The sequence below is a fragment of the Aspergillus brunneoviolaceus genome, assembly GCF_003184695.1.
Source record: "Aspergillus brunneoviolaceus CBS 621.78 unplaced genomic scaffold BO95scaffold_26, whole genome shotgun sequence".
Classification (NCBI taxonomy): Eukaryota; Fungi; Ascomycota; class Eurotiomycetes; order Eurotiales; family Aspergillaceae; genus Aspergillus; species Aspergillus brunneoviolaceus.
In genome coordinates this window covers 359,698-386,089 of record NW_020290756.1, presented here as the reverse complement: position 1 = coordinate 386,089, position 26,392 = coordinate 359,698, and the positions used below count along the sequence as shown (strand labels likewise).

At 54.8% G+C, this 26,392-nt stretch overlaps 8 protein-coding genes across 8 annotated transcripts; 4 read left to right on the top strand and 4 right to left on the bottom strand.

Moving 5' to 3' along the window:
* Positions 1 to 256: 256 nt before the first annotated feature.
* Positions 257 to 1,952, bottom strand: BO95DRAFT_441963 (uncharacterized protein). The gene is made up of 3 exons (XM_025586313.1): positions 1,834 to 1,952; positions 1,440 to 1,768; positions 257 to 1,372 (listed from the first exon to the last, which is right to left on the bottom strand). The coding sequence occupies exons 1-3, from the start codon at positions 1,945 to 1,947 to the stop codon at positions 295 to 297; spliced, it is 1,521 nt and encodes a 506-aa protein (XP_025443276.1). The 5' UTR covers positions 1,948 to 1,952; the 3' UTR covers positions 257 to 294.
* Positions 1,953 to 2,396: 444 nt separating this feature from the next.
* Positions 2,397 to 6,436, bottom strand: BO95DRAFT_387357 (class V chitinase Chi100; the record flags this gene model as incomplete). Its single annotated transcript, XM_025583518.1, has 4 exons — positions 2,397 to 2,910; positions 2,977 to 3,281; positions 3,342 to 5,423; positions 5,475 to 6,436. Coding segments are annotated over 4 exons (3,861 nt in total), but the record flags the coding sequence as incomplete, so codon positions are not given.
* Positions 6,437 to 7,579: 1,143 nt separating this feature from the next.
* BO95DRAFT_452467 (uncharacterized protein) lies at positions 7,580 to 8,999 on the top strand (the record flags this gene model as incomplete). The annotated part of the gene is made up of 2 exons (XM_025588149.1): positions 7,580 to 7,774; positions 7,827 to 8,999. The coding sequence occupies 2 exons, from the start codon at positions 7,580 to 7,582 to the stop codon at positions 8,997 to 8,999; spliced, it is 1,368 nt and encodes a 455-aa protein (XP_025443274.1).
* Positions 9,000 to 10,184: 1,185 nt separating this feature from the next.
* BO95DRAFT_462834 (uncharacterized protein) lies at positions 10,185 to 11,278 on the top strand (the record flags this gene model as incomplete). The annotated part of the gene is made up of 3 exons (XM_025588941.1): positions 10,185 to 10,800; positions 10,904 to 11,100; positions 11,165 to 11,278. The coding sequence occupies 3 exons, from the start codon at positions 10,185 to 10,187 to the stop codon at positions 11,276 to 11,278; spliced, it is 927 nt and encodes a 308-aa protein (XP_025443273.1).
* Positions 11,279 to 12,730: 1,452 nt separating this feature from the next.
* Positions 12,731 to 17,159, bottom strand: BO95DRAFT_481503 (WD40 repeat domain-containing protein; the record flags this gene model as incomplete). The annotated part of the gene is made up of 9 exons (XM_025590214.1): positions 12,731 to 13,147; positions 13,286 to 14,292; positions 14,363 to 14,668; positions 14,730 to 15,155; positions 15,302 to 15,916; positions 15,977 to 16,127; positions 16,159 to 16,310; positions 16,389 to 16,803; positions 17,047 to 17,159. The coding sequence occupies 9 exons, from the start codon at positions 17,157 to 17,159 to the stop codon at positions 12,943 to 12,945; spliced, it is 3,390 nt and encodes a 1,129-aa protein (XP_025443272.1). The 3' UTR covers positions 12,731 to 12,942.
* A 533-nt stretch (positions 17,160 to 17,692) lies between these two features.
* On the bottom strand, positions 17,693 to 19,353 carry BO95DRAFT_494551 (putative trichothecene 3-O-acetyltransferase; the record flags this gene model as incomplete). Its single annotated transcript, XM_025590793.1, has 1 exon — positions 17,693 to 19,353. The coding sequence occupies exon 1, from the start codon at positions 19,067 to 19,069 to the stop codon at positions 17,693 to 17,695; it is 1,377 nt and encodes a 458-aa protein (XP_025443271.1). The 5' UTR covers positions 19,070 to 19,353.
* Positions 19,354 to 20,295: 942 nt separating this feature from the next.
* Positions 20,296 to 20,884, top strand: BO95DRAFT_481502 (uncharacterized protein). Its single transcript, XM_025590213.1, has 2 exons — positions 20,296 to 20,589; positions 20,645 to 20,884. Exons 1-2 carry the CDS (start codon positions 20,351 to 20,353, stop codon positions 20,817 to 20,819), a joined length of 414 nt encoding a protein of 137 aa, XP_025443270.1. The 5' UTR covers positions 20,296 to 20,350; the 3' UTR covers positions 20,820 to 20,884.
* A 1,613-nt stretch (positions 20,885 to 22,497) lies between these two features.
* Positions 22,498 to 26,045, top strand: BO95DRAFT_472899 (TPT-domain-containing protein; the record flags this gene model as incomplete). Its single annotated transcript, XM_025589686.1, has 8 exons — positions 22,498 to 22,988; positions 23,053 to 23,173; positions 23,210 to 23,362; positions 24,662 to 24,690; positions 24,760 to 24,827; positions 24,921 to 24,926; positions 24,978 to 25,678; positions 25,754 to 26,045. The coding sequence occupies 8 exons, from the start codon at positions 22,498 to 22,500 to the stop codon at positions 26,000 to 26,002; spliced, it is 1,818 nt and encodes a 605-aa protein (XP_025443269.1). The 3' UTR covers positions 26,003 to 26,045.
* Positions 26,046 to 26,392: the final 347 nt, after the last annotated feature.

Genomic DNA, 26,392 nt, shown 5'->3' with positions numbered 1-26,392 from the left:
CGGACCACGAGTGATGTCATGAATCCTGATTCAAAGTAAATCGGATGTGTAGATTTATGGAGTCAAGATTCTACGATCGCGAATCTCATGTTCATGAGTCATAGCACCCCTTGGCCACACGAGCCAGTCATCGTGTCTAGGACCAGAACAACGGCCATGTCGCTACGCTGGCATATGAGATATACTGAAATACTCGGGTGTCGGCCGTTCCGTATGGAATAAAGGTTCTTAATTTCTCACTAATACTAGAGATGTATACCGAGAGAGAGGGAGGCCAGCCACAAGTCCATACCTCTACGGCGCCGCCGCCGTCGTCACCGTCATAGTGGTCGTCCCCGTGGTCATGACACACAGCTTCTCACACTCAATCTGCACATCCGAAGAAGCGTCCTCCATACACTCGGCGCGGGCCTTGGGGGTGCCGGGACACGAGGCGATGCGGAAGTTGAACAGGAAGGTAACGCACGAGTAGTAATTGCCGGTGACGCACAGGTCGCTGAGGGCGGTGGTGGTGATGACCTCGGTTTCAGTGGTGGTGGCGGTGACCAGTGTCGTGCTGGAGCCCGCACACTCGGTCAGCTCATAGCCCGCGACGTCGTAGATGGTGGTGGACTCGCAGGCGATCACGTCGCTGAAGAAGTCGGTGAAGGTGTAGGGGTACGGGTTGTTGGCGTAGTCGATGGAGACGGTGGTCGAGGCGCCCGCGCAGCTGGTGACGGTCGTGCCGTCGCTGACCTTCTTGGTCGTCGAGGCGCACGCTATCTGGTCGCCCAGCGAGTCCGTGAACGTGTACGGGTACTTGTTGGTCGAGGTCGAGGTCGGCAGCACGGTGTAGCCGCACGGGTTGCTGCCCGTCATCGTCGGGATGTTGCTGGCCGCCCCCGTGCAGACGCAGAACGCCCCGCTAATCCCCGCGTCCGGGTCCTCGCCAATCACGCACAGCGGGTCGCTGGAGGCTGAGGCGCTGGCTGTGGTGGTGGGAGACGAGCTGATGGTACACGCCGCCGCCGTGGTCTCGGTGTCATCGTCGTCGTCGCGCCGCTTTAGCGCCGGGTTGGCGTCGGCGGTGAAGTCCCAGGTGATACTGGTGGAGCACACGCTCGAGTACTTGCTTTTCAGGGCCGCGTAGCCCGTGAGCATATCGTTGGCTTCGTCCAGCGCGTTGGTCAGGCCGGAGTTGCCGGCGATGGTCGTCAGCAGCGCCGATTCCGCGTCCATCACCGTGATCAGCGTGTCGATATACCCTTGCACCGTCGTCGTGACCGTCGAGTAGGTGTTCATGAAGTTGGTGAACTGCACTGCAAACTTCTTGGTGTCGGTGTCGGAGTACGTGCTATCGAGGTTGGCGCTGATCCAGTTGTCCAACGCAAGCCTGGCAAGGGAGAGTGATTCCCCGTTAGTATGACTACAAAACACACACCCGCATAGCGAAGACTCACATCTTGTTGTAGATCCGTGCGTTGGTCGATTGCATGTAGTCATTGACGTTAGTATCGGTGATGACCACACACGAAGCCGCCATCTGCCAGAGCAGCTCCATCTTGGAGCGGAACTTGGTGCGCGCTCCCATCGACTGGAGGGCATTCGTCTCGGCGGTTCCCACCCAAGGCGTGGTTGCCTTGATGGCTCCAACTCCCTTCGTGTTGGTCCAATTCTTGAAGGTCTTGCCTCCGTAGTCCTTTTTGGCAATTGCCGCCTTGAGGCGATTGAGTACCTTGCTGATTCCAATGAACTCAAAGTAGTCATCCGATGCAATGGCCGAGTAGATCTACCAGAGAGAAAAGGTCATGAGAGTCAGCGGGAGAATGTACTTGGGCCTCGACGGATACTCACGCTCTGCAAGCGATTGCCGCAGCCGAAGAAGATGACTTCGGCGTCGGCGCACGAGAAGGTGCTCGTGGTGGCACCGGTAAACATCTGGCTGAAGAAGTCCTTCAGCCATCCCATTTCCCCTGTAACACGTAGTCAGTTTCATGTCGATTGTTCCAAGGTAAGCTGAGGCGAGGAGATACTCACAGGCATGGTCCATCGTGGCCACATCGCCAAAATCCGTCGGCAGGTCAGCGACAGCCACCTGGGTCACTTCCACCGCACAACCAGCGGCCGTGGTGGTATGATACCACCGCGGCATGTCCGTCTGCGAGCCCACAATCAGACCATCCGTCTCACTGTTGTACCAGTCGTATCCGTTGGTGTAGGGGGGCACGGTGACGGTGGTATCCGCGCCCAAAGCGCATTTGCCCACCGATTTGATCGTCTCGCGCTTGGCTCCGTCGCGTTTCTCAATGAATCTGCCATGTGCACCTGGCGCCCTGGCCGGCGCGGTGGTCATCCTTGCGCTCGCGGGCTCAGTCCTTCGGAGTCCGGTCACAGTCGCAGTTGCTCTTGCTGTTGACGTCGGCATCATCACGGTGCCGGTGCCGGTTCCGGTCATCCGGGGAAGATCCGCGGCCACTCCACGACGTCTCAGGTCGATGGACGGCCACGCGTACTCGGATTCCGCCAGCATCGGCCAATCGTCCTCGTACGAGGCGTCATCGTCGCCGTAGAACGGGATAAAGTGCCACGCACATGCCTGGCAGCCCGAAAAGCTATCATAGTTGAGCGCCAGATCCGCCCCCGTCGCCACGGCGGGACAGGCGGCCGTGGTCTCCGAAGTGAAGGTCTTCGTTGTGGCGGTCATATCGCATCCGGTCACCGAGTAGCAGGTGGTCGAGGTGCAATCCGTGGTCGCAATGGCGGATTCGGTTGCAATGGTGCAGTACACGTCGCAGTTCGAGGTCGTGGTCGTGCTGGAACATGTCGTCGTGGTCGAGGAGTCGTCGTCGTCGTCGCCATCGCCACTGCCTCCACCAGTGATGTCTACCCCGATAGGGCAGATAGGGCAGTCAGAATCACAGAACAGTACACCTACCACGCAGGTTTCAGAAGTTAGCTTCTCTGTGACATGAGGAGGAAGGGAGAATAATCACTGACAGCCAGTGCCACATCCCGCACAGCCCGCTGTTGCCGTCGGGCTTGGAGGCTTGCCACTCGTCCATTTGGTGGTCTTGCTGTTGAGCTTGGTATCGTGAGTGGTGTCCGTGGTGCTGGGATAGACGACCGGTGTCACCGTCGTAGTCACGGGAGGCAGAATGGTTCCTGAGATCACCGTAGTTGAGCCACCCAGAGTCTCGGTGACAGCCGGCTCCACGTAGGTGTAGTCGCCCCAGACGACAACGTTAGAGGTCTCGGTGGCGGTGGTAGTGGCAGCCGACACCACGGTGGTGCCTCCGATGGTACTAGAATCATGGTCAGTCACATCCAACAGACGGGGTTGAACGGGGGTTGCGAGCACTTACGGAGTCCAAGTAACAGCAAACGGTGATGGCTCAACCGAGGAAGTCAGCCAGATTGTTCCAGTGGTGCTGCCATTGGGGAGATTGACGCCCCAGACAGGAATTGCGGTCGTCTGCACCGGCGGAATGCTGATGATGGTTGGGAACCAGTAGCTAACGTGAGAGGTGACTGCCGTCACATCCCCGCCACTGGAGGCGGACGTTGTCTCAGTCACCACGGTAGTGTAGGTCAGGGTGGTAGTCCAGGGGGGCAGGGTGATGGTTGTCGTGCTGCTGAGGGGCTGAGGGGGCCAAATCAACGAACATCCGGGGACAGCCGTCACAGATGGACTGTCTTCGTCCCAGATCGATGGATCAATGTACACTTCGCAGCTCGATCCCTCCGACGTCGAAGTCGACCCGTTGGAAGTCAGCAGGTCGATCGCCCAGTCAGCAATTCCCAAGAAGTTGTAGCCCTCGTAGAGCTCGGCGCGGCTGGCTTTGATATCATCGTCCATATAGCCCGCCCACTGGGTGTCGTTCCAAACCATGATGTTGGAGTTCGAATCTTCGTCAATGTACGTATAAACCTCCACTTCTTCCGCAATTCCTGCGAGCTCGGCGTTGGAGATATACCCAGCAGTGTCCGTGCAAGCGCCTGGAACCGCTCCCGAATCCGGGCCGGTGAAGGTGCATTCGGGGCCGTAGCAATCGGCCTCAGTCATTTGGAAGGATCGGGCGTAGCTCGCTACTCCCACAGCCACCATGTTCGAGGGCACGCCCGCCTTGGTGATCATCGATAAGGCACTGACAGTCTCCGTCAAGTTCACATGGGACCGCAAGCAACCGCCTTGGGTACAGCCCGGATCAGCATACGTATTGTTCCAGTCCCACTGCCCGTGTAGATCGTAGGCCATCAGGACAATATAATCCACCACCTCACTGATGGCCATAATGGGAATACCCTTCAAGTACCAAAACGAGGAAGGTGCCGTCGTTGAGATAGTCTTATCCGGGGCATCAATTGCCATCTGCATCTGCAGCTCCAGAAGAAAGAGGAAGAAATTGGTCCCGTCATCGGTACTGTCGGCAGGAATATCTGGAATATCCGGCTCAGCAGGATACTCCCAGTCCCAATCCACACCGTCGAGATCGTAGGTGGTGAGTAGATCAATGGTATTCGTGATCAGGGTAGCCCGGTTAGTGCTATCGGAGACTGCAGACCGAAAGATGTCGTACGTGTCCGCGTCGGTCGAGAAATCCCATCCACCCACAGTGATGATGCGCTTGACTCCATCCAACTCGACAAAGTCATTCCATTGATCTTCCAGGCTGGAGATGTTATAGGACAGATCTGCATTCAGCGTGGCGAAGGACATGTGGATATGGGTGTATAGACTCGTATCGATATCCGCAATCATGGTACGCATACAGGCGCGCTCCACATCGTAGCCCTCGAAATATCCAATCTTAAAGACCTCGCTGGGAGCGTCACTCTGTACAATCTCGGTTCCACAGTTCGAGATACAACCATTCGTGTTGTTCGCGGCCGTGCCCGGGTTGCCTGTGGTTGACTCGGTGGGGGTACAGAACTCTGCCGTGATACCACATTGCCCCCAGATATCACAACAGGCGTTCAGCGGGCACTCGTTCAGGGTACTAAGATTTGTTCCATATGGAACACTGACTGTCCCGTTGACTTGCGGCCCGCAGACGGCGTTGGCGATCACCGCAGGCATTGGAGGATAACCCGAGCTCAGACACATGTATTCACCGACGAGAAGATCACCGCAGCCCAACCATCCCCATGTCTCGGTATTGTAGCTCTCAATCTCGTCCTTGGTCAGAGTATATGTGGCGGCGAGGACGTCGCAAGAGTCGCCGGTCTGAATCAGGTATGAGTAACAATAACCATCTGCATCAGGCGAGGGGGCATAATCTGGAGCGGATCCCTCCGTGCAACAGATATACTCGCCCACAGTCAGGTTCGAGCATAAGGTGGAACTGGGGTTGTAGGTACTGAGCTCAGTCGCTGTAATGCCACACTCGGTCGCTAGTGTCGCACACGTATCGCCGGAAACCACCTGCACTGCCGTACAAGTCGTGCTGTCATCGTCATCGTCATCGTCTCGCGAGCGAAGCTGGCTGGGGGCATACCGCTGACGAGCCCACAGGCTGGTGGTGTTGGTTCGGGCGTGTGACACAGTGGGGATCGAATAGGTGAGGTTCTGCCAGATAGTGCTATCATCCAGAGTGGCTATGCAGCTACTGTTGCGCCACGTCTGCACCGCGGTTTGAGCGACCGACAAGTCTCCGCTGGCACTGACGATAACGCCGAAGGCGTACCGGGCACTGTGCTGACTGCTGCAGAGCTGCACCATTAGAGTTTCGGAGACCCCCTTGTCTTGAATCTCTTCAATGAGCGACTCGAGAATGGGAGCAAGAAGGTTCTGGCTGTGCAAGCTGCTGCCCATATACAGACCCACCGTGGTCTGTCCCGCGAGGGCAAAATTGATGGTCTCATTACACGCAGCCGACGGATTGAGTGTCTCGTAGGCCAGCAGTTGGGTCAACGCGGCGACCGCGTCGCTATCAGAGGCTGCTGCCGACGAGGCCGTGTCGCGGGAAATCTGCAGAGACGAGACCACGGAGGTCATGTTCGTAGGCATCTGACACGAAGTACTTCCAGTTTGCGCGGCGGTATCAGCAACCAGGTCCGCCGTGCAGCCACGAAGACCGACTCGACTCTGAGACTGATTGACAGTGGTGTATAGAGCGAATTGCAGTAGCATAGCCTCATCACACAGAGAGAGCCGGTGGACGCCGGAGTAGACCGGCCAGGCCGACGAATCGAGTCCCAGGTCAGTACAACTTCCTGGACAAGCAGCGCGAAGGAACTCCCATGACCGCGACGGAGTGTAATTTCCCGCCACTACGGCAGCTTTCAGGGTCTCCAAGTCGACCGTGGCCTTTGGCTCGGAAGCTGACCGTGTACTGATTGGGTTGGCACTGAGAAAGGCAGACAAGGCCGACTGAGCATCGACACTGTCTGCGACGACCCCTGGACCCAGCAGGGCTAAGCCAGCCGTGAAGGCTTGGGTCATGCGAGGGAGCTTCATGGTAGCTCAGACCCCGAAAGCAGGGTATGTCGTTTAATCAAGAGAGAAGATTGAATAAATGAAGGTATCCGAAAAACAAAATAAAGAAATAGAAAAGAGAGAGAGAGAGAGAGAGAGAGAGAGGAATGAGTGACAAAGAGAGAACGTGTGAGGCTATAGGAAATTCAGGGTCAACATAGCGACTGTGAAGAGCTTGATGCAATGACAAAAAGTGCAGCGGGCAATGCGCTCGCTTTATACCATCCTCAAAGTCGCCTCATCTCGCGCACCCCCCTCCGCCGTCAAGACTGTAAATACTAACACTGCCTCAGAGGACATTACTCGAAGCATCGCTAAAGCACCACACAACCACACCAGACGCCATCGTCTGTAAGTTGACTTACGCAACACAATCAATCTATACTGGACCAACGCAAGGCTATCCTCTCTTTTCATTTTCCAGGTGGAACCCATGCTTTCGCTACTAGTGCAGGAGCAGACTTGAGCCAGCGGCATGCATGTATCTGCCCCGCCTTCACGCCACTTCTGCAAACCACGAGGCATTCGCCAAGTCAGAACGAAGTTAGACCGAAAGAAATTTAGTCTTTAGCCCCCAAACTGCCTATTCCACGTGCCGTGAAAAATTGAGAGATCAGACAATCTATCAACCATATATCGCTAGCTCTGGGACTAACATTGAGGCTAGCTCCGTCCTGCAGGATGGCCAGGATGGCCAGGATGCTTTTGCCTCCTTGTCATTCTAGCGTGGACTATGGTTGGCTCTTGGCTGCCGTTGGGGCTCCGCGCTTAGCGAGCTTAGCAGAGCTTCGCTTGCTGTATTGAGGCTTGGCAGGGGGAGACTATGCCGAGTCAGGCAGTCAATGCCGGCCCTGAGTGCCAAGAAGTTACCTATTATATTGTTCCTAATACTGTTCCAAGTGACAGACCTAGTAACTGACCTAGTAATTTACCTACTACTCCGGCCATCCTTTAGCGGTGGAATAGTGGGAAGGTTCGCATATTGAATAATTCTAGCAGGTGTAGGATGTCCTTGACCGAGCCTCCCTCCCTTTTAGGCTCTATATAAACGATACGCCGGTTCATCTCTTTGTTCGGCAGTCGATCAAGTCTCCTGCACCCTTGCTGGTCGCTTTCTCAACTAAAATGGCTTTTATCACACTTATCGCATCAGTCCTGGTGGCGAGCCGTCTCACTACTGGATACTTGATCGCCCCCTCTGGCACCGCATTCCCCGGGGCGAACTCAGACTGCAGTGAATGGGTCACCTACACGACCGGTTTGACCTGTGCCGACATCGAGGCCACATACTCGATCACTGAAGAGGATTTTCTTGCATGGGTAGGTCAACTCTTGCATCCCGCGACGTGCAGGGTCTGACACATGAAAGTAGAATCCCTACCTCTCGCTACTGTACACCGACTGCAACTTGGTTGCGGGCTATGACTACTGCGTGGACATCAACTTTGAGACCTTCAAGACCACGTCGTCCTCATCAATCTCGTCGACCTCGTCCACAACATCGCAGGCTTCCACTCCATCTGTCGCGAGTACTTTGATTACAAGCACCATCTCTGCTTCCACGACCGGATCTGCGACCGTGGCGAGCGCGGGAATCACCACACCCTCGCCCATTCAAACAGGCATGACGGCCACATGCGACGAGTTCTATCTCGTGGTCTCCGGAGACACGTGCGCGGCCATTGCCTCTAATGCCGGTATTGCACTGTCCGACTTCTACGCCTGGAACCCTGCGGTTGGTAGCAGCTGCGCGGACCTCGACATCGGTGATTATGTGTGCATCGGGGCAACGGGGAGTGCAATCTCCTCCACAGCAGCAACAGCCACGGCCACCAGCAGCGGTACGGGCATTGTTACGCCAGCCCCGATTCAGACCGGCATGACCGCCACCTGCGACGCGTTTCATCTTGTGGTCTCCGGAGACACGTGCGCAGCCATTGCGTCCGATGCGGGAATCGCACTGTCCGACTTCTACGCCTGGAACCCTGCGGTTGGCAGCAGCTGCGCTGATCTCGATGTCGGTGATTATGTGTGCATTGCAGCGACTGGGACTGTAACCACAACCACGGCCACCAGCAGCGGCACTGCCATCGTCACGCCCGCCCCAATTCAAACGGGCATGACCGCCACCTGCGACGCGTTCCATCTCGTGGTCGCCGGAGACACGTGCGCAGCCATTGCATCCGATGCGGGAATCGCACTGACTAATTTCTACACCTGGAACCCTGCTGTCGGCAGCAGCTGCGCTGACCTGGACGTGGGCGATTATGTGTGCATCGGAATTGAGGGAAGCACCACCACTGCTACTGCGACGACAACATCGGCAACGACAACCGGCAACGGAGTCACGACTCCCACTCCGATCCAGACGGGCATGGTGTCGGACTGCGATTCCTTCTACTATGTGGTCACTGGGGACGGCTGCTCGAGCATCGCGAGCACGGAGGGGGTCACCGTGGCCGAATTGGAGGAGTGGAACCCGGCCATTGGGACGGATTGCACGGATTTGTGGACCGAAACCTATATTTGCGTGGGAATCTTGTAGTTCGATCCGGAAGTTCTTGTACCCACATCTAATGAATAGGCGAAGAGGTCATTCGGGCACGCGGCTGAATCGTTTTCGCATTTTGGTCTATATGTAGTTTCGAAGTTGGTTCTTGAACATGTTTATATTGTCATAAGGGACTTTTTGCTTAATTGACCCCTTGTGTAGAATATCCTACTCCTGCGCCATCAGCATCAACACAGGACCCGGCAGCACTAGAACTTGTTTTTCTTGTTTTTTCCCCTTCGACTATCAGCCAGCTGGATTATCCTAGCTTTAGCCTTCAAGCTCTTCGATTTTTTCGGAATCAGATGCCAAATCCGGACAGATAGTACTATCCAATCTAACCCTCCCGGAAAGTGTCCGGTCTTGCACTATTGAAAAATCATGGTCCCTAAGTTAGTCCCGGCTGGCCCCTCTTTGTCGGAGATTAGATTAGCGTAATTAGCACCTCGTATCCAGCCGCTCCTCGTGGCTCGATCCTCAGTTTGACGTTCCTGCAGGACTCCTGCATCCTGCGTCGGAACCGAGGTGTTTTGGCCCCCATACACTAGTATATCCAAACTATATCTTAGCGGATCCGAACAGACCAATCCAAACCGAGGCCTGGAAACTAAAACGGTGAGGAGTGCAGAGATTTATCCCGAGCTATGGGACATGCGGCGAAGGTAATCTTACTCTTAACTCGGTTGCTCAGAGCTTCCGCACATTGACGTTGGTGCATGCGACATACGTTCTCGTCAGGAGAGAAATATGAAATGCTCTTTGGAACACTGACCCCCTGCAACGAGCGGGAGACCATAGCTTGCCCTAATAAATCCCCTGTTAGCCGTAAGTTACGGATAAAGAATATTACCGCCGCTGTACTATACTATACTGTACTGTACTGTACTATATCTGTCAGCGGTCCACTGGTCATGCTGCTGCTCACCGCCCACCCCGGTGGTTCTTAGCTCTGGGTAGCCTGACGTCCCTGAATTGTCTACCTATTCACTTATCCACGTCCCCGACAAACCCTTATCCACCGTCCTGCGCTGCTCTAGTCCACTCATCTTCCTCAAATATAGATGAACTGGCCATTATCATTGCCACAAGCACCCAATCTTCTAATCCAACTTCTTTTCCTCCTTAGTTCACGGAATGTGACCGCTCTCCGATTGCGCCCAACCATACATACCCACAAGAATGCCATTCTGGAAATTGCAGTTCCCCGACTCTTTCGTCGGATGGCTCCACCTCCTCACCCTAACCTACGCCATCTTCATAATCCTATCCCAATGGCGCCAAGAACGTCTCCAAAACCGCCTTCGGGCAGCTCCCATCCCCCACCCCCCCGAACCAGACCCCTCAAAGCAAGACGAAGCAGACCCCGCCCAAGACATCCCCGCCCCGCGCCTCCCCTACAACGAAACCACCCTCGTCGCCCTCATCACCGAGATCTACCGCACCTACCAGCAACTCAACTACATCACCCCGGACGAACTCATCTGGCCCCCAGCCCATGGAGCCGGCCACGCGATCAACGAGCCCCTCTGCGCGGCCCTGCACCTCGACCCCGCCGTGATCTCGCTGCTGAAGCGCCTGCCCTACCCCCGGACCCCGCGGCTCGCCGAAACCGTCCCGATCACCCCGCTCTCGCGCGCCTTCGTCTACCTCGAGGACGAGGAGATCCGCGGCGCTCGGGACCCCAAGCGGTACGGGCATGTCGACGAGCTGCGGGGGGATGTCTTGCGCCCGCAGGAGATCGCGCTGAGCTGCCCCGCGGATGAAGGGGAGTGTTGGGTTTTGGATGTGGCGGAGAGTAAGTACCCCCCTCCCCTTTCCCCTTTCCCCTCTCTTTGTTCCTTTTTGGGTAGAGGCTGTATTGGGAGAGTTCGAGCGGTTGATGTGGATATGATACGTAGATACCATCCGAGTCTGGGAGTGGGATGGGCTCCAGTCCAGCGGCAGCGGCGACGACGCCATTGACTTGCGCGCGTATCACGCCCACCACGCCCCGACGTTTCTGTCGGATCATTTGGAGAAGCTGCGGGCGCTGCAGATGATTCCCTGTGGTCACAGCGGGGCGCGGGGCTACTGGGTTCTGGATTCGGGTGAGGTGGTGTGTTGCCCCCCCCCCCCTTCCTTGCTTATTCCTGCAATCGCAATGCTAAGTTGCACGGCAGTATCCTCGGATCAAGAGAACGCTGCAGGAGCAGTACGGCTGGCCGTATGATTTCCGGGAGGCGGAGTGGAAAGCGGCGTCGGAGGAGACCTGGGAGCGGCTGTTGCCGTTTTGATCCGGCTTTTTGCATGAGGGGTTTCACCTGCATATATGCACGGGGATGATGAAGAAGGATGATGGTTTCGTATCGTTGTTAGGCTTATTCTAAAGTGTAACTTACTGGGCTACACACTTGGTAAGAATATAGTCTGGCCCGATATACACACCGAGGGCAGCTGACCTACCACACTTACCCACGCATCGCATCGTTTAAGGTGCCCATCCTGTCCCCGTCGAAATGTCGAAAACATCACGAAAATCTACATTTAAGGCTGAACCCGCCCCTGGACGCGTTACTTGGTACGCGACGACAGGGGTTCATCTGGATTCATCCAATCACATCGCTGCCTCCGTCGAGATGTCAACTGATCACGAAAATCCACTTCTAAGGCTGAGACTCCTGGACGTGTTATTTGGTACGTGACGACAGGGGTCCAAGTCTGGAGGGGTCCAATCACATCGCTTCCTGCGTCGAGATGTCAAAGCAATCGCGAAAATCCACTTATAGGGCTACAGGAGGCTAGACGTGTTGGTTGGGACGCGCTAGGAGGGCTGCACGTGGCCTTTGATTATCTTGTGTTATCTGATGTTTGGCTCAGTTGGGCAGTGGGTTCGAGGGGACTGCGGGCATTTGCGGTCCGGGCGAAATGCCAGCAGGCATTGTTATGGTAATGAGTCAAGCACAAACAGGTGGTAACCACGGCTTCCAGCCGGAATAACGAAGCTACGTATAAGGCTCGAGTTCCAGCCGCTTATCCTTGGATGTATCGCTTGACTTCCTCAACTAGTGCTCTCGAGGTTTACCCTACAACGGGAGTAGATTTTAATCCTTAAAAGGCATATTAATGACCCAGCACCCAAAGCGAAATGTTCCGGACAAAAATAAATATAAAAACCACACAAGATAATGTTCCCCAAGGACTATTGTATGACTGGTCGAGCCGAATTGTCGGCGTCAATCAAGCAAGATCTCGAAGACAGCCCGGGATCATTCCCGGAGCACAAACTTAAGTACCCGACCTAACTTGCTCCCAATGTAAAGTACCCTTCCATGCACAGCCCAGACCCCCCGATCCTCCGGCGGCAGCCATAGACGTCTCCGTGCACGGGTTACTATCCAATTATCACGTACGGCCAGGAAGGCGGGACACTCGACTGTGGCTGGCGCCGAAGAACCGTCCTGGCCTGGAGTTGAAGCACCCGAGATCGGGAAGGCTCCTCGCTCGGTCAACACATATCTTTCATTCTCGGACAACCGAAGCAGTTGGGTCGGACCGGGGGCCTCGATAATCTGTAGCTTTTCCTTAGTAGCTAGCAACGTCCCAGAGAGTGATCTCGTTGATGGTTTCAGAACTACTGAGTATATACCGACCGTCGCGTGAGAAAGCCAGCGCGCGGACTGGATCCCGAGAGGAGGTCGCAATAGAACCACGGGATCCGTAGCACGGGACAGCGATGTCCGTTAGTTCTGGAAATATAGGACTCAATGTCACGTGCAGCGTGTGCAAGCAATCGACCGTCCGCCGAGTAACATATCGACGTTATGTCTCCCGAGTTATCCCACAGCCGGCGTACAACGATTTTATCAGCCACGCTCCAAATGTCGACTCCTGGTCACTAGCACGGGCTATATATTGACTGTCCGGTGAAATGGAGAGACACCTCGTCGGGGAGGGCACGTCAATCGGCAACGTGTCCAGCATGGTATCCGCGCCGCTGCTCTCCACCTGCCAAAGGTGGATCTCCTTCTCGTTGGAACTGTAAGCCAGCCTCTGTCCATCCGGGGAAAGCGCAACGCTCGTCACTTGGCGAAGGGTGCGAATTCCCGATCCGCGCCAAGAACAGGTCTATTCTTTCGAGGTCCCAGACCTGGACAATGCCATTCCTAAACCCACACGCAAACCGGCAACTAACATGTGAGAAAGGGACGGCACAACAATCCCCGATAAGTGTCTCAATAACCTTAGGCCGCAGATCCACGGTTTGCTCATTCAGGTTCCAGAGCTGAATTGAAGCAGCCTACCAAGCCGCCAGCCACCGGTCATCCCGTGACAATTGGAGTCCGTCGAAGGTCGTTAGATGGGGTCTCAGTCTCCGAATGACTACGCCTTGATTCATCGTGATGGTGTCCAGATTTAGAAGCTTGATCACTTGGCCTTTTTGAGCAGAGTATGCTACTCGCTTGCTGAGCGGCGCAAAAACCATAAGCCCTTCGTCTGACTTCCCCTTCCATATCGGAATGATTGCACTGCGAGAATACGAACCATCATCGCCTTTGTTGCAAATTTTGATATGAGTTCCTATAGACCACATGAGCTGTTGGTCGTTATTTGTGAACCCGATGGCCTCAACGGTTGCCTGCTCGACAACATTAAGCATGGGCGGGCCTCCAGGCTTGGTCAAATCCCACACTTTGATCTCGCGGAAAAATGTGGCCGTGGCGACCATCTGGCTATTGCAAGAAAACCCCATGACTCTGATTGTCGGGCCGCACGATGGGAAATCGGTGTCAAACTCCCCTCGGTAGTGTATACCTGACCTGGGCAACCGCACCATTGGCTTCTCACTGTCAAATACACGCCATATCTGGACTTCGCCATCAAACATGGCGCAGGCTACCAAGCGACCATCCGGTGAAAGGGTAGATGTCTCGACCCAGAGGTCTGGACAATCGAAGTAAGTCTGCACTCGCTGTGACCCCGTCCCCTCGGTATTCCAGAGCTTGGCACTTGTCCTCTCGCAGCTAAAGGCTAGCAAGCAATCATCTGGCCCGAAAGCAAGGGGGCGAACTGGATAAGGGCCTTGAGATGTCTGCAGCTGCGCGCCCCTGTTCATTTCGGACTGTGGTAGCACGGCAAAATCATTCGGCACTTTGCTCTCAAACATTTTCCGTATGAGGGAGATTTGCGGCGTAAACATGATCGCGGACGAATACACTTGAAGAGGACTTAGACTGATTGGTTCCATCGCTCTCCTCACAAATTGGACTGCATCCGGAAGCAGTCTAGCAAGAGGAGTCTCTCGCGTTTTCTAAAATGAGCCATCAGCATCAGACGACCTGGACCATCTCGGGTCGGGCCGAAGGTCTGGATTCACTCACATCTATCAGGTTTTGCGTGCTCCTGAGCTGCGTCAAAACCTCAGATGTCAGACCAAGGATGCTCATTACTTCCAACCATTGCAAAAGGTGTTCTTGAAAGAATGAGTACATGTCTCCTTGATCACTTGGTTCATCTCCATCTAATAGGTGCTTTGACCAGTACCGACAGGCATATTTGAGCACAGGGCTGATTGACCCTGTAACGTCACTGATCTCGCTTTGTAGAATTCCGTCGTTTTCAAGATTGCAGATATTCCGGCGAAGGCCAATCTTCTTGTCAGACATAACACGCAGGCATTGCTTGCCCTTGATTCCTCGCGACCGTGCTGATCTTAGAAGGGATGTCATCGAACGTGCCATGACCTACCAGGAAGTCCGGGAAGGATTGTTGCAGAGGTTCTATTGGGGCATCGGCCTCATTCCCGTCCGGTATGATGAGCACGGATCGGAGGAATTTGAGTCTCAAGTGCACGTCATCTTCCTCCATGTCAAGCAGCAGAGCTAAGGAAGTCGCTGGAAGAGGGTCGTAAAGGGTGATGACTGAGCCAACAATATACCAGAACTCCGTGAGAATCTGCTGTCTGTCAACGTCCCTGGTATCGATGATCATTTGCTCTAAGATTGTCTGATAAGTCTCGACGAGCTGATCGCCAAAATGCCGGTGCTGGAGAATCACACTTGTGCGCTCTACGGGGCTGAATCGTTCATCGTCAATGAATAGGCATATGGTTGAAACGACAATAAACAGCGGGCTTGCACGTTGGGCCAACTCCTTGATGGTCTTCTCTTCAGGCTAAGCGGGAGGAGAAGGGTGATTGGCAGCGATATCGTTGAGTCTAGCATCCAGAAAGGCGGCGATATCACGCTCCACGCCCTTGGTTTATGGAGGGATACTTCTCGACATTGTTTTGCGCCAAGCTGCTAAAAGCCCTCGCAGACCTTCGGCTCTGGTCTCCTTGTGATGAAGAATCGCAGATCGAGTGCTCCAACACCTCGTACTCTGACTAGATTCCTCAAAAGCTGCTTGGTGTCTCTCTTGTCTCTACACTGATCCATGGCATCAATAATGAAGATCAGGATTTGACGTTGATCCACTGGCAGCTTCTTTAGCAGCTCCACGAGGACGCAGTCGATCTGCTCTCTAAGCGTCTTGGTAAATAGGATAGAGTCCTTTTCAAGTACCGCTTGGATTTCAACTTTCAGTGTTGGTAGCAGGGTTGTTAGCTGATATAAAATTGTCGGCACGAGCTGCTTGGGTGAGACACACTCCGTCCGGCGCCCGTCGAAAAAGAAACTTGCCCCTAGAATGCCTCGCGCAGTGAATAACTTAGCGAGGGAGCGAGAAATTGTGGACTTTTCAGTGCCCGCCATGCCGTTCAGCCAGAAGAATTGCTCTCCCTCGGGATCATCCACCCAGCTTACAATCTTCTCCAACTTTTCGATTCTTGTGCCTTCAAAACATAATTCTTCATACCGCCTCTCAAAAGAGCCATAGATAGCCTCTGCGGCAACCGGTAACTTCGAAATTTGGAAAGCTTGGTAGGCCTTCTGGATCTGTGCTGCGTTGCTTTAAAAGCCAGCAAGCGATGCCTCCGCCTGTTCGCTCAGACGAACATTCTGGTCAAGATTGACCCAACTGTTGATGGCCTGATCTTCTTTTTCAATACTCGTTCGAAGCAGCAACAGGCGGTGGCTGGCAAGGTCGGGAACCGAAACACTGGTCCATATCCTCTCCCCAAAGGCTGAGTTGTCGAACACGATCCATCTCGATGACATATCGAAGGATACTGGCGTACAGGTGAATAATGCTCCCTTCCATCCCTTTGCTGGTATCCGCATGGCTTGCCCGCGAAAGCTTCTCCACAACAGTATAACGAGCGAGTATCGCGGACAGAACTTCGGCGGATTCGAACAAGGCGTTCTGAAGTGCGATATCGTTTTGGGCCATCTGTTTACACACTATGGATCAGTATTGACTTGACTGGGGATAGGATGCCCGGAACTTGAGCCCCAGTGACACTATTACCCAGGCGGCAGATGCATGTCCTGTGGGATCAGCGGCAACAATGCCACTAATAGCATCCCGCACTGAGATAGCAGAGTTCAAAGTGCACTTGGCAGCCCTTCTGATTCGATGCTCATCGTCTCTCAGTTTTCGAATCTGGAACTGCGTCTCAACCACATGGACAGTGCCTTGCAGCACTGCCGCGAGACTTGTATCATCGGGCCCATCATGAACCGATCTCAGCCGTGACTGCTCATTCTGATCCAGCGACCGAAAAGCGATTTCCCAGAAGTCCTCAGCAAAGGCAATAGAAGCATGCTCAGCCTTCTGGGTCTGAACGATGGGAGAATTATCTGGCTCGCCGACATGGTTGGTTTGATTCAAGGACTGCTCGGGTGCGTCAACGGGGTTCTCTGAGGCAAGTGTCTTCTGCTTCCTCTAACGCCAGCGCTCGATCAGTCAACAGTTCTTTCCTTTCCGGGAAGACATCCGGTAGTGTCGAAGGCAAGAATATTCTGGTTCTGCCGCATCACTGACCCCGGATAATGGAGGCGCGGGGTAGAGGCTGAGCGGGGCCTTCTTAACCCTCTACTGAAACTGCGTAAATTGCTTTCTGGGAGGCTCTTATCCTACCTTTGAGCTCAGGTAGGCGCCATCGCAAACCGCGGTCAGGGTCTACCCCTCATCTTGAGGCCAATAGAGGCAGGACACGCCAGATTCGCGTAGCACAAAAGCTTCAGTGCTGACGTGCTTCAACGAGTAAAAAGCGCGCAAGACCGAAGAAGGTGACATGCTGGACAGATTTTGACGACAAATCAGACGCCGTCCGTTACCCCAGGTGCTGTGATTGTCTTTGGACTCGCTGAAAGTTTATCTTGAAGATGTTCGGTGTGCCAAGTTGCGTGTGTCAGCTGTGTGATGGTGATGACTGACTACTACAAGAGCGAGCGGCTGGTGCAGGCGCGATGAATGGTCACATGACTCGGCCGGGCTATCGCATTATCTCGTAAAAGTTATCCTCAATGTGGTCTCAACAGCATATCTACTTAGCTCACACACCGAGAACCTTCCCATGATTCTTCTCCAAATAGACACAGTGACTGCTGCATACGGGGGGCACCCTCCATCGAGTGTAGAGCTTGAGAACCGCAGTTAGTCTGCTCTCGACTGGTGAGGTAGCATACACACCGGGCAACACGCGCCAACGTACTTCTACTCTCCCACCACCACACTCAGGCAAGTAAACTCTTACCATGAGCGTAGTCTAAAGAAGCCGAAAAGAAAATGCGTCAATGTTCATGACATAAAAGTTTTTTGATTCATCTCTATCCAATATACTCCACATGCCGCGCCCAGTGCCGATCCCGCCTCAACGCCCGGACATCCCCCTCATTTAAACACGCCATGACGCCCAGATCGCCGTTCTCCGTGCGCGACCAGAAGTACACACACCCCTCGAACGGCGCCGAGGTCGGCCGCCGCACAAGCGAGGGGTGGCCCAATGCATCCCCAAACCCACAGCTGTACAGCTCCGTATGCGCCAGCGACGAGACCCCGATGTCCGTCTCGGGGTCGAAGTCGCCCCCGAACATGATGGTCGACTTGTCGGGCTCCTGTGCAATGAAGGTAGCCCAGCTGCGCACGGCGTACGCGTGGTTGACCTCGCGCACCTGCGCCCGCAGCACGCCCGCCGTCTCGCCCAGGGTCATCGTGTCGAGGTCCCCGTAGGCGACCCGCGTCGTCGCGTTGTACCCCATCTGGCCCATGTACTCCGGGGAGACGTCCATGGCGCGGCGGCTGTCGACGGCGCGCGAGAATTTCGTGCGTCGGTGCGCTGGCTGCGGCCTCTGGCGGCGGCGGGCCGCGGCGATGCGTCTCCAGAGGAAGGCGCAGAGGGCGTCGTTGGTGGAGACGAGGGGGATGAGCTTGTGGAGGGAGGAGGAGGCGAGTTCCGTGTTGGCGCGCTGCTTGATCTGCGCCATTTGTTTGGCGGGGACTTGGAAGAAGTGCCAGCTGGCTGGGGCGCGGGGGGCTGGCAGGGACCTGGGGATGGTGGGGCGGCGGAGGTGGGAGTGGTCGAGCATGGGCTCGGAGGGGTGGAGCAGCGGGATGATCGTGCGGCGGTCGCGGTTGCCCTGGCTCAGTTCGGTGGCCGTGAAGGGCTCGTGGCGCAGGGCTTTGGCCAGCAGCCGTGCGCATTGGAAGAGACCCCCGCCGTCGATGAAGTTGTGCTGCGCGGCGAGGTCAAGGAGGAGCCCGCCCTCGATGAAGTTGGCTTGCATGATGAAGACGCGCGCCGGCTCGATGCTCGAGTCTTCGTATCGCTCCGGGAACGAGACCACGGGTCCCAGCGCGCTGACCGGCAGCATTGAGCATGGCCCTCGCGCGGCGCAGATCTCTTGGTAGGACGGGCAGATGCTCGAGGCATCGCGCACGATGACGAGGTCTTCCGGCTGGCTGAACTCGGGACACGACTGTAGCCGGAAGGTGCCTGAGTTGCCGGGGGTCCGGCCCTCGTGCACGACCTCGGCGGCTAGCCAGGGGAACTCGGAGATGAGGGTCTCCGTGGCTGTGTATAGGGCATTGATGGCTGCCCTTTGGGCGTGTCGGTCTGGGATGGGGAATGATAGTAAGAGGTGGGTGTAGGTTTTGAGGCCGGCCAGCTGGCCGATGTCGTCTTGGAATTTGGAGAGGTCGAACATTGTGAAGTTTGGGTATATGTGGCTCGGGTTGGTTCAATGGAAATCTATGTTCTTGATCGAAAAGTGAAAGGACAAAGCAGTGGGTATAATTCTATTGACGACAATAATGCTAACAGGACAAACGCTGGAATGAGAAGACAAGTCGTAGATTCATGAGGTTTGTGAAGGATATTGAGCCATTATCGTGAAAGCAACCTCCGGCTTATATACTTGCGTCAAGAGTATGAGCCATCGCAGCATCTATACACCAAGATTGAGGTTGTACTTGGGAGCATTGGGGGCCATGGCAGCCGCTTAGGGCTGCTGAGAGTCGGTTCGGGAACGCGTGCATTAGTGCGCCCCTAACACGAAACAGGATCGCAAAACTCCGAGAGGACGTGCTCACAAAGTCCGCTACTCCGAAATGTGCAGGCATCGTGAGATGGGAGCGGGGACGACATGCAGATGAAAGTGAAAGTCAAGTGGTTATGAGGCACGAACTGCAGTCATGGGCCAATCAGGGACTGTTGACTCACGACTTCGCACAGGCACTCTGTTGCCGAGATGTTGAGCTGAGACTTGGCTCAACGAAAACAAGACATCCAGAACTTTCTTCCATTTTACAGATCAGAGCACCATTGGGTCCAGAACTTTGTAGAAATGGTGCCATTGCCGAGACGGACAAGCCGCCTCTCCGATTGAGGCATCTACAGCCACATGGAGACACGTGGAGATACGTGGAGACAACGACGCTGTAGGTCAAGAAGGCTACAACCTTGACTGAAGATGATAAGGTCTAGATGCCAGCTCAGATTATTCGCAAAGGATATTTTTGCATACTCGGTCGCGAGACCATGCCTTGAGATTCTCTGTGAAGACGTTGACTGTTCATTCGGCAAGCCATTTGGGGAGTAGAGATAAAGAATCGAAGAAACGTAGGACTGTTGTCAATCTAGGTACGAAGGTGACTAGACCCAAAATGACAGCTCACTGTAACTTAGATACTGCCCAGTAGGTTCCAGCCCCGTTCGACCCCTTGCCCAGGCATCCAATGGCTGCCTGCTTCACTGCAAGGCTCTGCGAGTTTGGAGAACATCATTGGCTGACGAAGCGCCGGAAGACGGATTAACTTTACCTCACCTTCGAAGTAAATGCTGTACATAAGATGCCAACAATTCAAAAGATCCCTTCGATTAATAGCGCAATTGCTATTCCTACCCCTCTCTGCATGAGCCCTCGGTATCTTTGCCAAGCATAGACTACAGAAATCTCAGTCCGCCTTTTCCGGAACACTATCCTAGCATGGCTATCGAATCAGACGACATCACCTGGTTCGATGAGGATGATCTCCTTGGCACGGAAATGTCCTTCCCATCTGGTTCAGCATGGAGATTGGAAAGCAAAATCTACGAACATAGTTATTATGAGGAACAGTCTGAATGTGAGGCTTTGGGGATTCATTCCGAGGCCCGTGGGGTGTTCTCTTGCTCCAAGGTGTCGGGGAGTGGGCCACCCACTGCAGTCATCAAAATTCGTCAGCAGTCAGTATCCTCCAACCAGTTGGAAGAAAAGCACATGTTGACATTTGATGGCCAGGATTCCGTGGTGGGAAACCGCGACGAAGACGCCCCAAATTCGTGCCAAGCAAGCTTCTTCGGAGATTCCTAGGGCCTTCAGTTCAGAGATCGAGGCCTTGTCCCATCTGATGAAGGCTGGCTGCTCCAGTACCCCTTTCTTGGCTGTCCTGGAAGAAAGACCAACAGACAATTGATGAATGGGTCCCGGGAGGGTACAAGCTGAGTATTCTGATGGAGAAGCTACCGGGATCTAATCCGGGGGACTCGCTTTTTTTCAGGTCAAATGCCTCGTGATGAGCGAGACGCTTTGATGAAGGCCTTCAAAGCAGCATGGCTGTAAGTTGTGGCTTTCGATCAAAGGCTCAAAGAACCAGTGCCGCTGCAATCACCACTGTCCAGGTTATACGGAAAGGCTGACAGGAATTTCAGAGAGACAGTCCGTTGAGGGGTTATCCATGGAGATGGATCGATAAATAACCTTCTTTGGGACAGGGAAAGTGAAAGATGGTCAGTTCACCCACTAAATAATCTTGTGTCTTTATTCACCACTCCACCTCTGAATCTAAGCGTCTAGCTACTTGGTTGATTGGGAGTATTGGCGCTTCTCCAAGGAAACAACTCGCTAGGAAGATCGCCTCTACGTTCGTTGGAATCCGGCACAAGATGGACCGTCACACATCCTTTTCGATATGTCTGGCTGGCGGCTCTAAAGTCGGCATGTAGTTGTTATTGCGCGGTACGCGACTGAAGTCAAGTCGCGAGCAGCAGAGGTTTTCGTCTCCGAAAGACCACTAACTGAGAAATAGGATTATATGCCTCAATTTGTCAGACCTTCTAATAAGATTCTTGTTTCACTGCATTAGTGCATTCCGACCTCCAATGTGCTCGTACTATCTCTCATGGTTGTAATACTCAGTCTGGGCCAAGTGCTGTGCTTTAAAACTCATTTCTTGCCGTTCGTGGTATTGGTCCAAGCCGAAATTAGGAAGAATTGCAAGCCTTAAGAGAAATGAGGGGCAGTTTGACTTATCGGTTATTTTTCATTTGAATAGATAGGGTCCAGTGTTGCCAGCGAAATGGCAAACTTCAATTTCTTCGTTAGTAACGTTTGATGGTTGGTACACATTCCACTAGACACTTTTGCTTGGTAAAGCTGATGGAGAAGGTGCTACGTGTTACTGTTGCATGCGTGAGTTTCTGGTAATTAACTTCTCAGAGGTCAAATGCTTGACTGCTAATCAAAGCATAGAAATTGCAAATAAGCAGGACAAAGAATTGTTACTGTCAAGAAGGTGAGCGCAACATCTGAGGCTGACTCGTCCGGCTCACCTTCCCAAAGCGGCAACAGCCGAAAGAGGCAACAAAGGAGTGAATCATGATCCATGATGAACAACCCGTGACTTACCGAGGTATGAACATGATGGAACACCACCATCATCAGAGCTTAATCATTTCTACCCACTCTGAGAGGTTCTGACTCCAGAGCATCATACTCTGACAGCTAAACGCCCCAATTTTCATGAACAACAACAACACGCTACCAGGCGAACCGGGCGCTCCGTTCTATCGTTGAGGAATGTGTAGCGCTTCATGTAGCCGTTTCCGGCCTACGGGCCAATCCTACCGCGGAGCCCTGACCCAGACCAGAGAAGACGGGTGGCTGCAAAAGAACCATGGACATATTGCGACCAAACCGGAAGAGCAGCGTGGATGGACGAAGACGATGGGCTGCGCGATCGGGATTCGCACCCAGTCGACAACAAAACCAACAAGGCCCCCTCCAACCCGTCGAAGCAGCGCAATGGCCTAAGTTAAGTACTTGAGCTTCACCAACTCCCCAAGCACCACGAGCAATCGACATATACAGCAGCCATGATCCGCCCCGGGTCCGGCTGCCAATGGTTCACGCGGCGGCGTCTGCAACTCTCCCTCGCCTTCGCGGTTGTCCTAGCCTGCATCTACACCATTCTCCCAGCGTCCAGCCGGCAGGACAGCTATGCGAACACCGACAAGGAGCCCCCGCAACACCACAAACTTCCCTTTACCTCTCCCTCCTACGCCCGCTCCCTGTCCGCGAGGGAGCTCATCTCGCGGCCGCGCTCGTCGGACCTCGTCTCCATCCCCAAGCTCATCCACCAGACCTGGTTCCCGGCCGGGAGCAACATGAGCGAGAACGCCCAGCTCTGGGTCCAGACCATGCGGGCCCAGAACCCGGACTGGGAGTACGTCCTCTGGGATGATGAGACGAACCGCCTGCTCGTGGAGACGCATTTCCCGTGGTTCCTGCAGGACTACCTGCGTCTGCCCAAGGAGATCCTTCGGGCGGACGTCGTGAGGAATCTGTACATGTTCTTGTTTGGAGGGTGAGACTTGACTTTTTATCGGGGTGTTCCTGAGCCAGATTACTGATGTTTGATATATGAATAGAATGTACGCCGACGTCGACACCGAAGCCCTCCGACCGGTGGACTCGCTCTTTGCCGGCCACGACACCCCCCTCCGGGCGGCGCACAGCAGCCTCCTCGGGTCGTGGACGGGGAAGGCCAAGGTGCCATCACCGCACGACGCGTCTACGCTCACGCAGCGGGCGTTCCTGGGCCACATGTCGCACCGGGCGGGACTGGACGGTCCTGCGGCCGTGCCTAACGGGTGGATGGCGTCGCCGCCCGGCCATCCGTTCTGGCTGCTGCCCGTGATTCACGTCATCGAGAACCCCAACGGTAGTGAGGATGGCTCGGTGGAGAGTCTGACCGGCCCCACGGCCTTGGCGTTTCTACTGCACCGCTACTTCGAGGACTTTGAGGGCGACGAGAAGACCGTCCGCAAGCATGTGTGCCAGAAGGTGCGGCGCTGGTCCCCCGGGTGGGAGATGTACTGTGGACCCGAGGGCCACGAGGACGATGTGCCCGAGTTGCAGACGAAGGGCAGCAGCGCGCCTGTCGTTGTGCAGGACAAGATGGTGATCCTGCCGCGGCAGCAGATTTACCCGTACAGCTGGGAGGACGACAAGAAGCTCCCCGCGTGCTTGGCGGCGTTCGAGAACCCGCAGTTCGATCCCGAGGCGTGTAAGCGGGCAATCGACGTGGAGGCGTGGCCGAGTTACTTCATTACGTATTGTACGCATTCGTGGTGAGGGTGGAGCAAGGGAGGGCTGTGCGATTATTCTCATCGTCTTTATGTCAATAGTCTTTATTCTGCGATATTTTATTTTCTAGTTCAGCACAGTGTCACATAGAATGAACGCCTTGGTTTTCTGCGGGATCCAAACCAACCACAAACTAGGGCTGCGGGCTGCGGGAGATGCACGCAAACGGAAGGGGATTCCGAGTGAGTCCCAGACCCGTCCACGGTATCCGCGCGAACCGAGACATCCCTGAATGCAATGCGTCATATTCTGTTGGCAGTTCGTATGGGTAGTGGTCGCTCAGGGCCGCAAACAAGCTTTGGGCCCTGAAAATAGGGTGCAGAAACGCTGGTGCCTGGTTCTGGACCCCACAATGTCTGTCACCACTCACCACCCGCCAGTGAATGACCGCTACTCCGTGTCAATTTTTTTTTTCTCGTTTCTTTTTTTCTTTTTCGTAAAGACCTATAAAAAGCGGGGGGCCCGTTTGCGGTCAATGTTGCAGTCGCATCGCCCGCCGAAAAACTAATGACTCCAACCCACGGCCGCAGCCCAACGGGGCCGATACCCCCGCCCAGCACCATCACCAGCACCAGCACCAGCAATCAACAAGCTGCCCGCGGCTCTTGGCGCGTAGACTCGGCGGAAGACCAAGACGGGCTGGTATATATCCCCTCGCAGCAGCCATGTAGTATGACGGGTCCCTCCGAGGAGAAGGGGAGTTTTGGGTCTGATTCCTTGCATCGGGGGTCACTGTCGCTATCGCTATCGCCATCGCCATCGCTCTCCGCATCTTCGCCGTCTCCTTCATCCACGTCACCCGCCTCCCCGAGCAGCATCGACTATCCCTCCGAGGCGAAGATGGCCTACTCGGAGGCATTAACCGCTGCCGCTGCGGACTCGACCAAGAAGCCGATATGGCCGGTGGTATTAGGGGTGTTGTACGTAGATTTCTTTCTCTCCGGGAGAGTATAGAATCAGCCAATTGACATTTTCCCCGGGGGGTATAGAGCCTGGGTATTCTGGTCGAACCTGACCATCCTCTTCAATAAGTGGTTGATCGAGTCGACCGAGTTCCGTATGTTCTTTCCTTCCTTCCTCAGCTTCCTCTCCCAATCTCCCGTATACTGCATCGCGCTACTGAAAATCACCACTAACCTTCCCATGGCAGATTACCGTGAGCGCTTTTCCGAAAGAAAACCCCAAGAATACTAACAAAAACAAAAAGCAATAATCCTCACAACCTGGCACCTCCTCTTCGCGACCCTCGCCACGCAACTCCTCGCGCGGACCACGACCCTCTTGAACAGCCGCCACACCCACCGCATGACGCCCCGCACCTACCTGCGCCAGATCGTCCCCATCGGGCTCCTGTACAGCGGCAGCCTGGTCACCAGCAACCTGACCTACCTGTATCTGAATGTGTCCTTCATCCAGATGCTCAAGGCCGGCGGCCCCATCATCACCCTCCTGACCAGCTGGGGGTGGCGCGTGGCGCGGCCCTCGCTCGAATCCTTCCTGAATATCTTGGTCATTGCGTTCAGTGTCGGGCTGGCTGTTGCCGGTGAGGTGCAGTTCGTCTGGACCGGGGTGATGTTTCAGGTCGTGAGCTTGGTGTTTGATGCCAATCGGTTGGTCATGATTCAGATTCTGTTGAGTGAGAATGGGGATCCGGGGCGTGGGGGGGAGGGGGAGGAGGTGGCGAAGGAGCAGGGCCACGGCCACGGCCACGGCCAGGGGAAGAAGATGGATCCCCTGGTCACGCTGTATTATTCGGCGCCGGTGTGTGCGCTGACCAACGCGTTGATCGCCCTGGGTAGTGGCGAGGTGGCCGGGTTCGAGTGGGGGGTGGTTTGGAGGACCGGGTGGGGCGTGTTGCTGGCCAATGCTGGGGTGGGGTTTATGTTGAATGTGTCGATTTTCGTGCTGGTGGGTTTTTCCCCTATCTTTCCAGTTTCCCATCGGGGGGAAGGGGGGGGATTCGGCTCATGCTAACGTTTCTAGATCGGGAAAACGTCCGGGCTGACGATGACGCTGGTCAGCGTGCCCAAGAACATCCTCTTGATCGTCTGCTCGATCGTCATCTGGGGCTCGCCGGTGAGTGCGCTGCAGGTGGTCGGATATGGGATTGCGTTGCTGGGGCTGTTGTACTATTCGCTTGGGTGGAGGACGATTCAGCCGCTTTGCGACGCGGCCGTCACGAAGGTGAGGGGCTGGCGGCGTGGGGAGGTGTATAAGTATGAGCCTGTCTAGGCTGCGTCGTCATTTGCAGAGATGCATATGTATGATGAGATATAGATCATGAATACTAGGTGTTTAGACTTTGCACATTGTCGTGGTAGCTCAAGCTGGGTATACGTAGTGAATGGTTTTCAACAAACGGAATGCTCGACTTGATTATAATTGTACGATACCAGTGGGAAGGAATACACAGTGTAGTAAGCAATAAGACGACAGCAAAGTTTGTTCATCTAGTATACAAGCTGAAAATTCTAAGCTCTCCCTGCTCACAGAATCTTGCTCTTGACTCCCGGTACAACCCAGGCCACCTTGTCGAGAATTCCCTCTTCTTCGAAGGTGCTCCGAAGGTCCTTTCCAAACTCAGTGAAGTGATGCCACGATTCGTAGTGCACGGGGACGATG

Bases quoted from the DNA above. Each gene is read 5' to 3' on its own strand.
- BO95DRAFT_441963 (XM_025586313.1), bottom strand. From the start codon at position 1,947: ATGGGATGGCTGAAGGACTTCTTCAGCCAGATGTTTACCGGTGCCACC. The intron at 1,769-1,833 runs GTGAGTATCCGT...TCTCTCTGGTAG, and splicing joins GCGGCAATCGCTTGCAGAGC to ATCTACTCGGCCATTGCATC. The intron at 1,373-1,439 runs GTGAGTCTTCGC...CTCCCTTGCCAG, and splicing joins GCACGGATCTACAACAAGAT to GCTTGCGTTGGACAACTGGA.
- BO95DRAFT_481502 (XM_025590213.1), top strand. From the start codon at position 20,351: ATGGCTATCGAATCAGACGACATCACCTGGTTCGATGAGGATGATCTC. The intron at 20,590-20,644 runs GTCAGTATCCTC...TTTGATGGCCAG, and splicing joins GTCATCAAAATTCGTCAGCA to GATTCCGTGGTGGGAAACCG.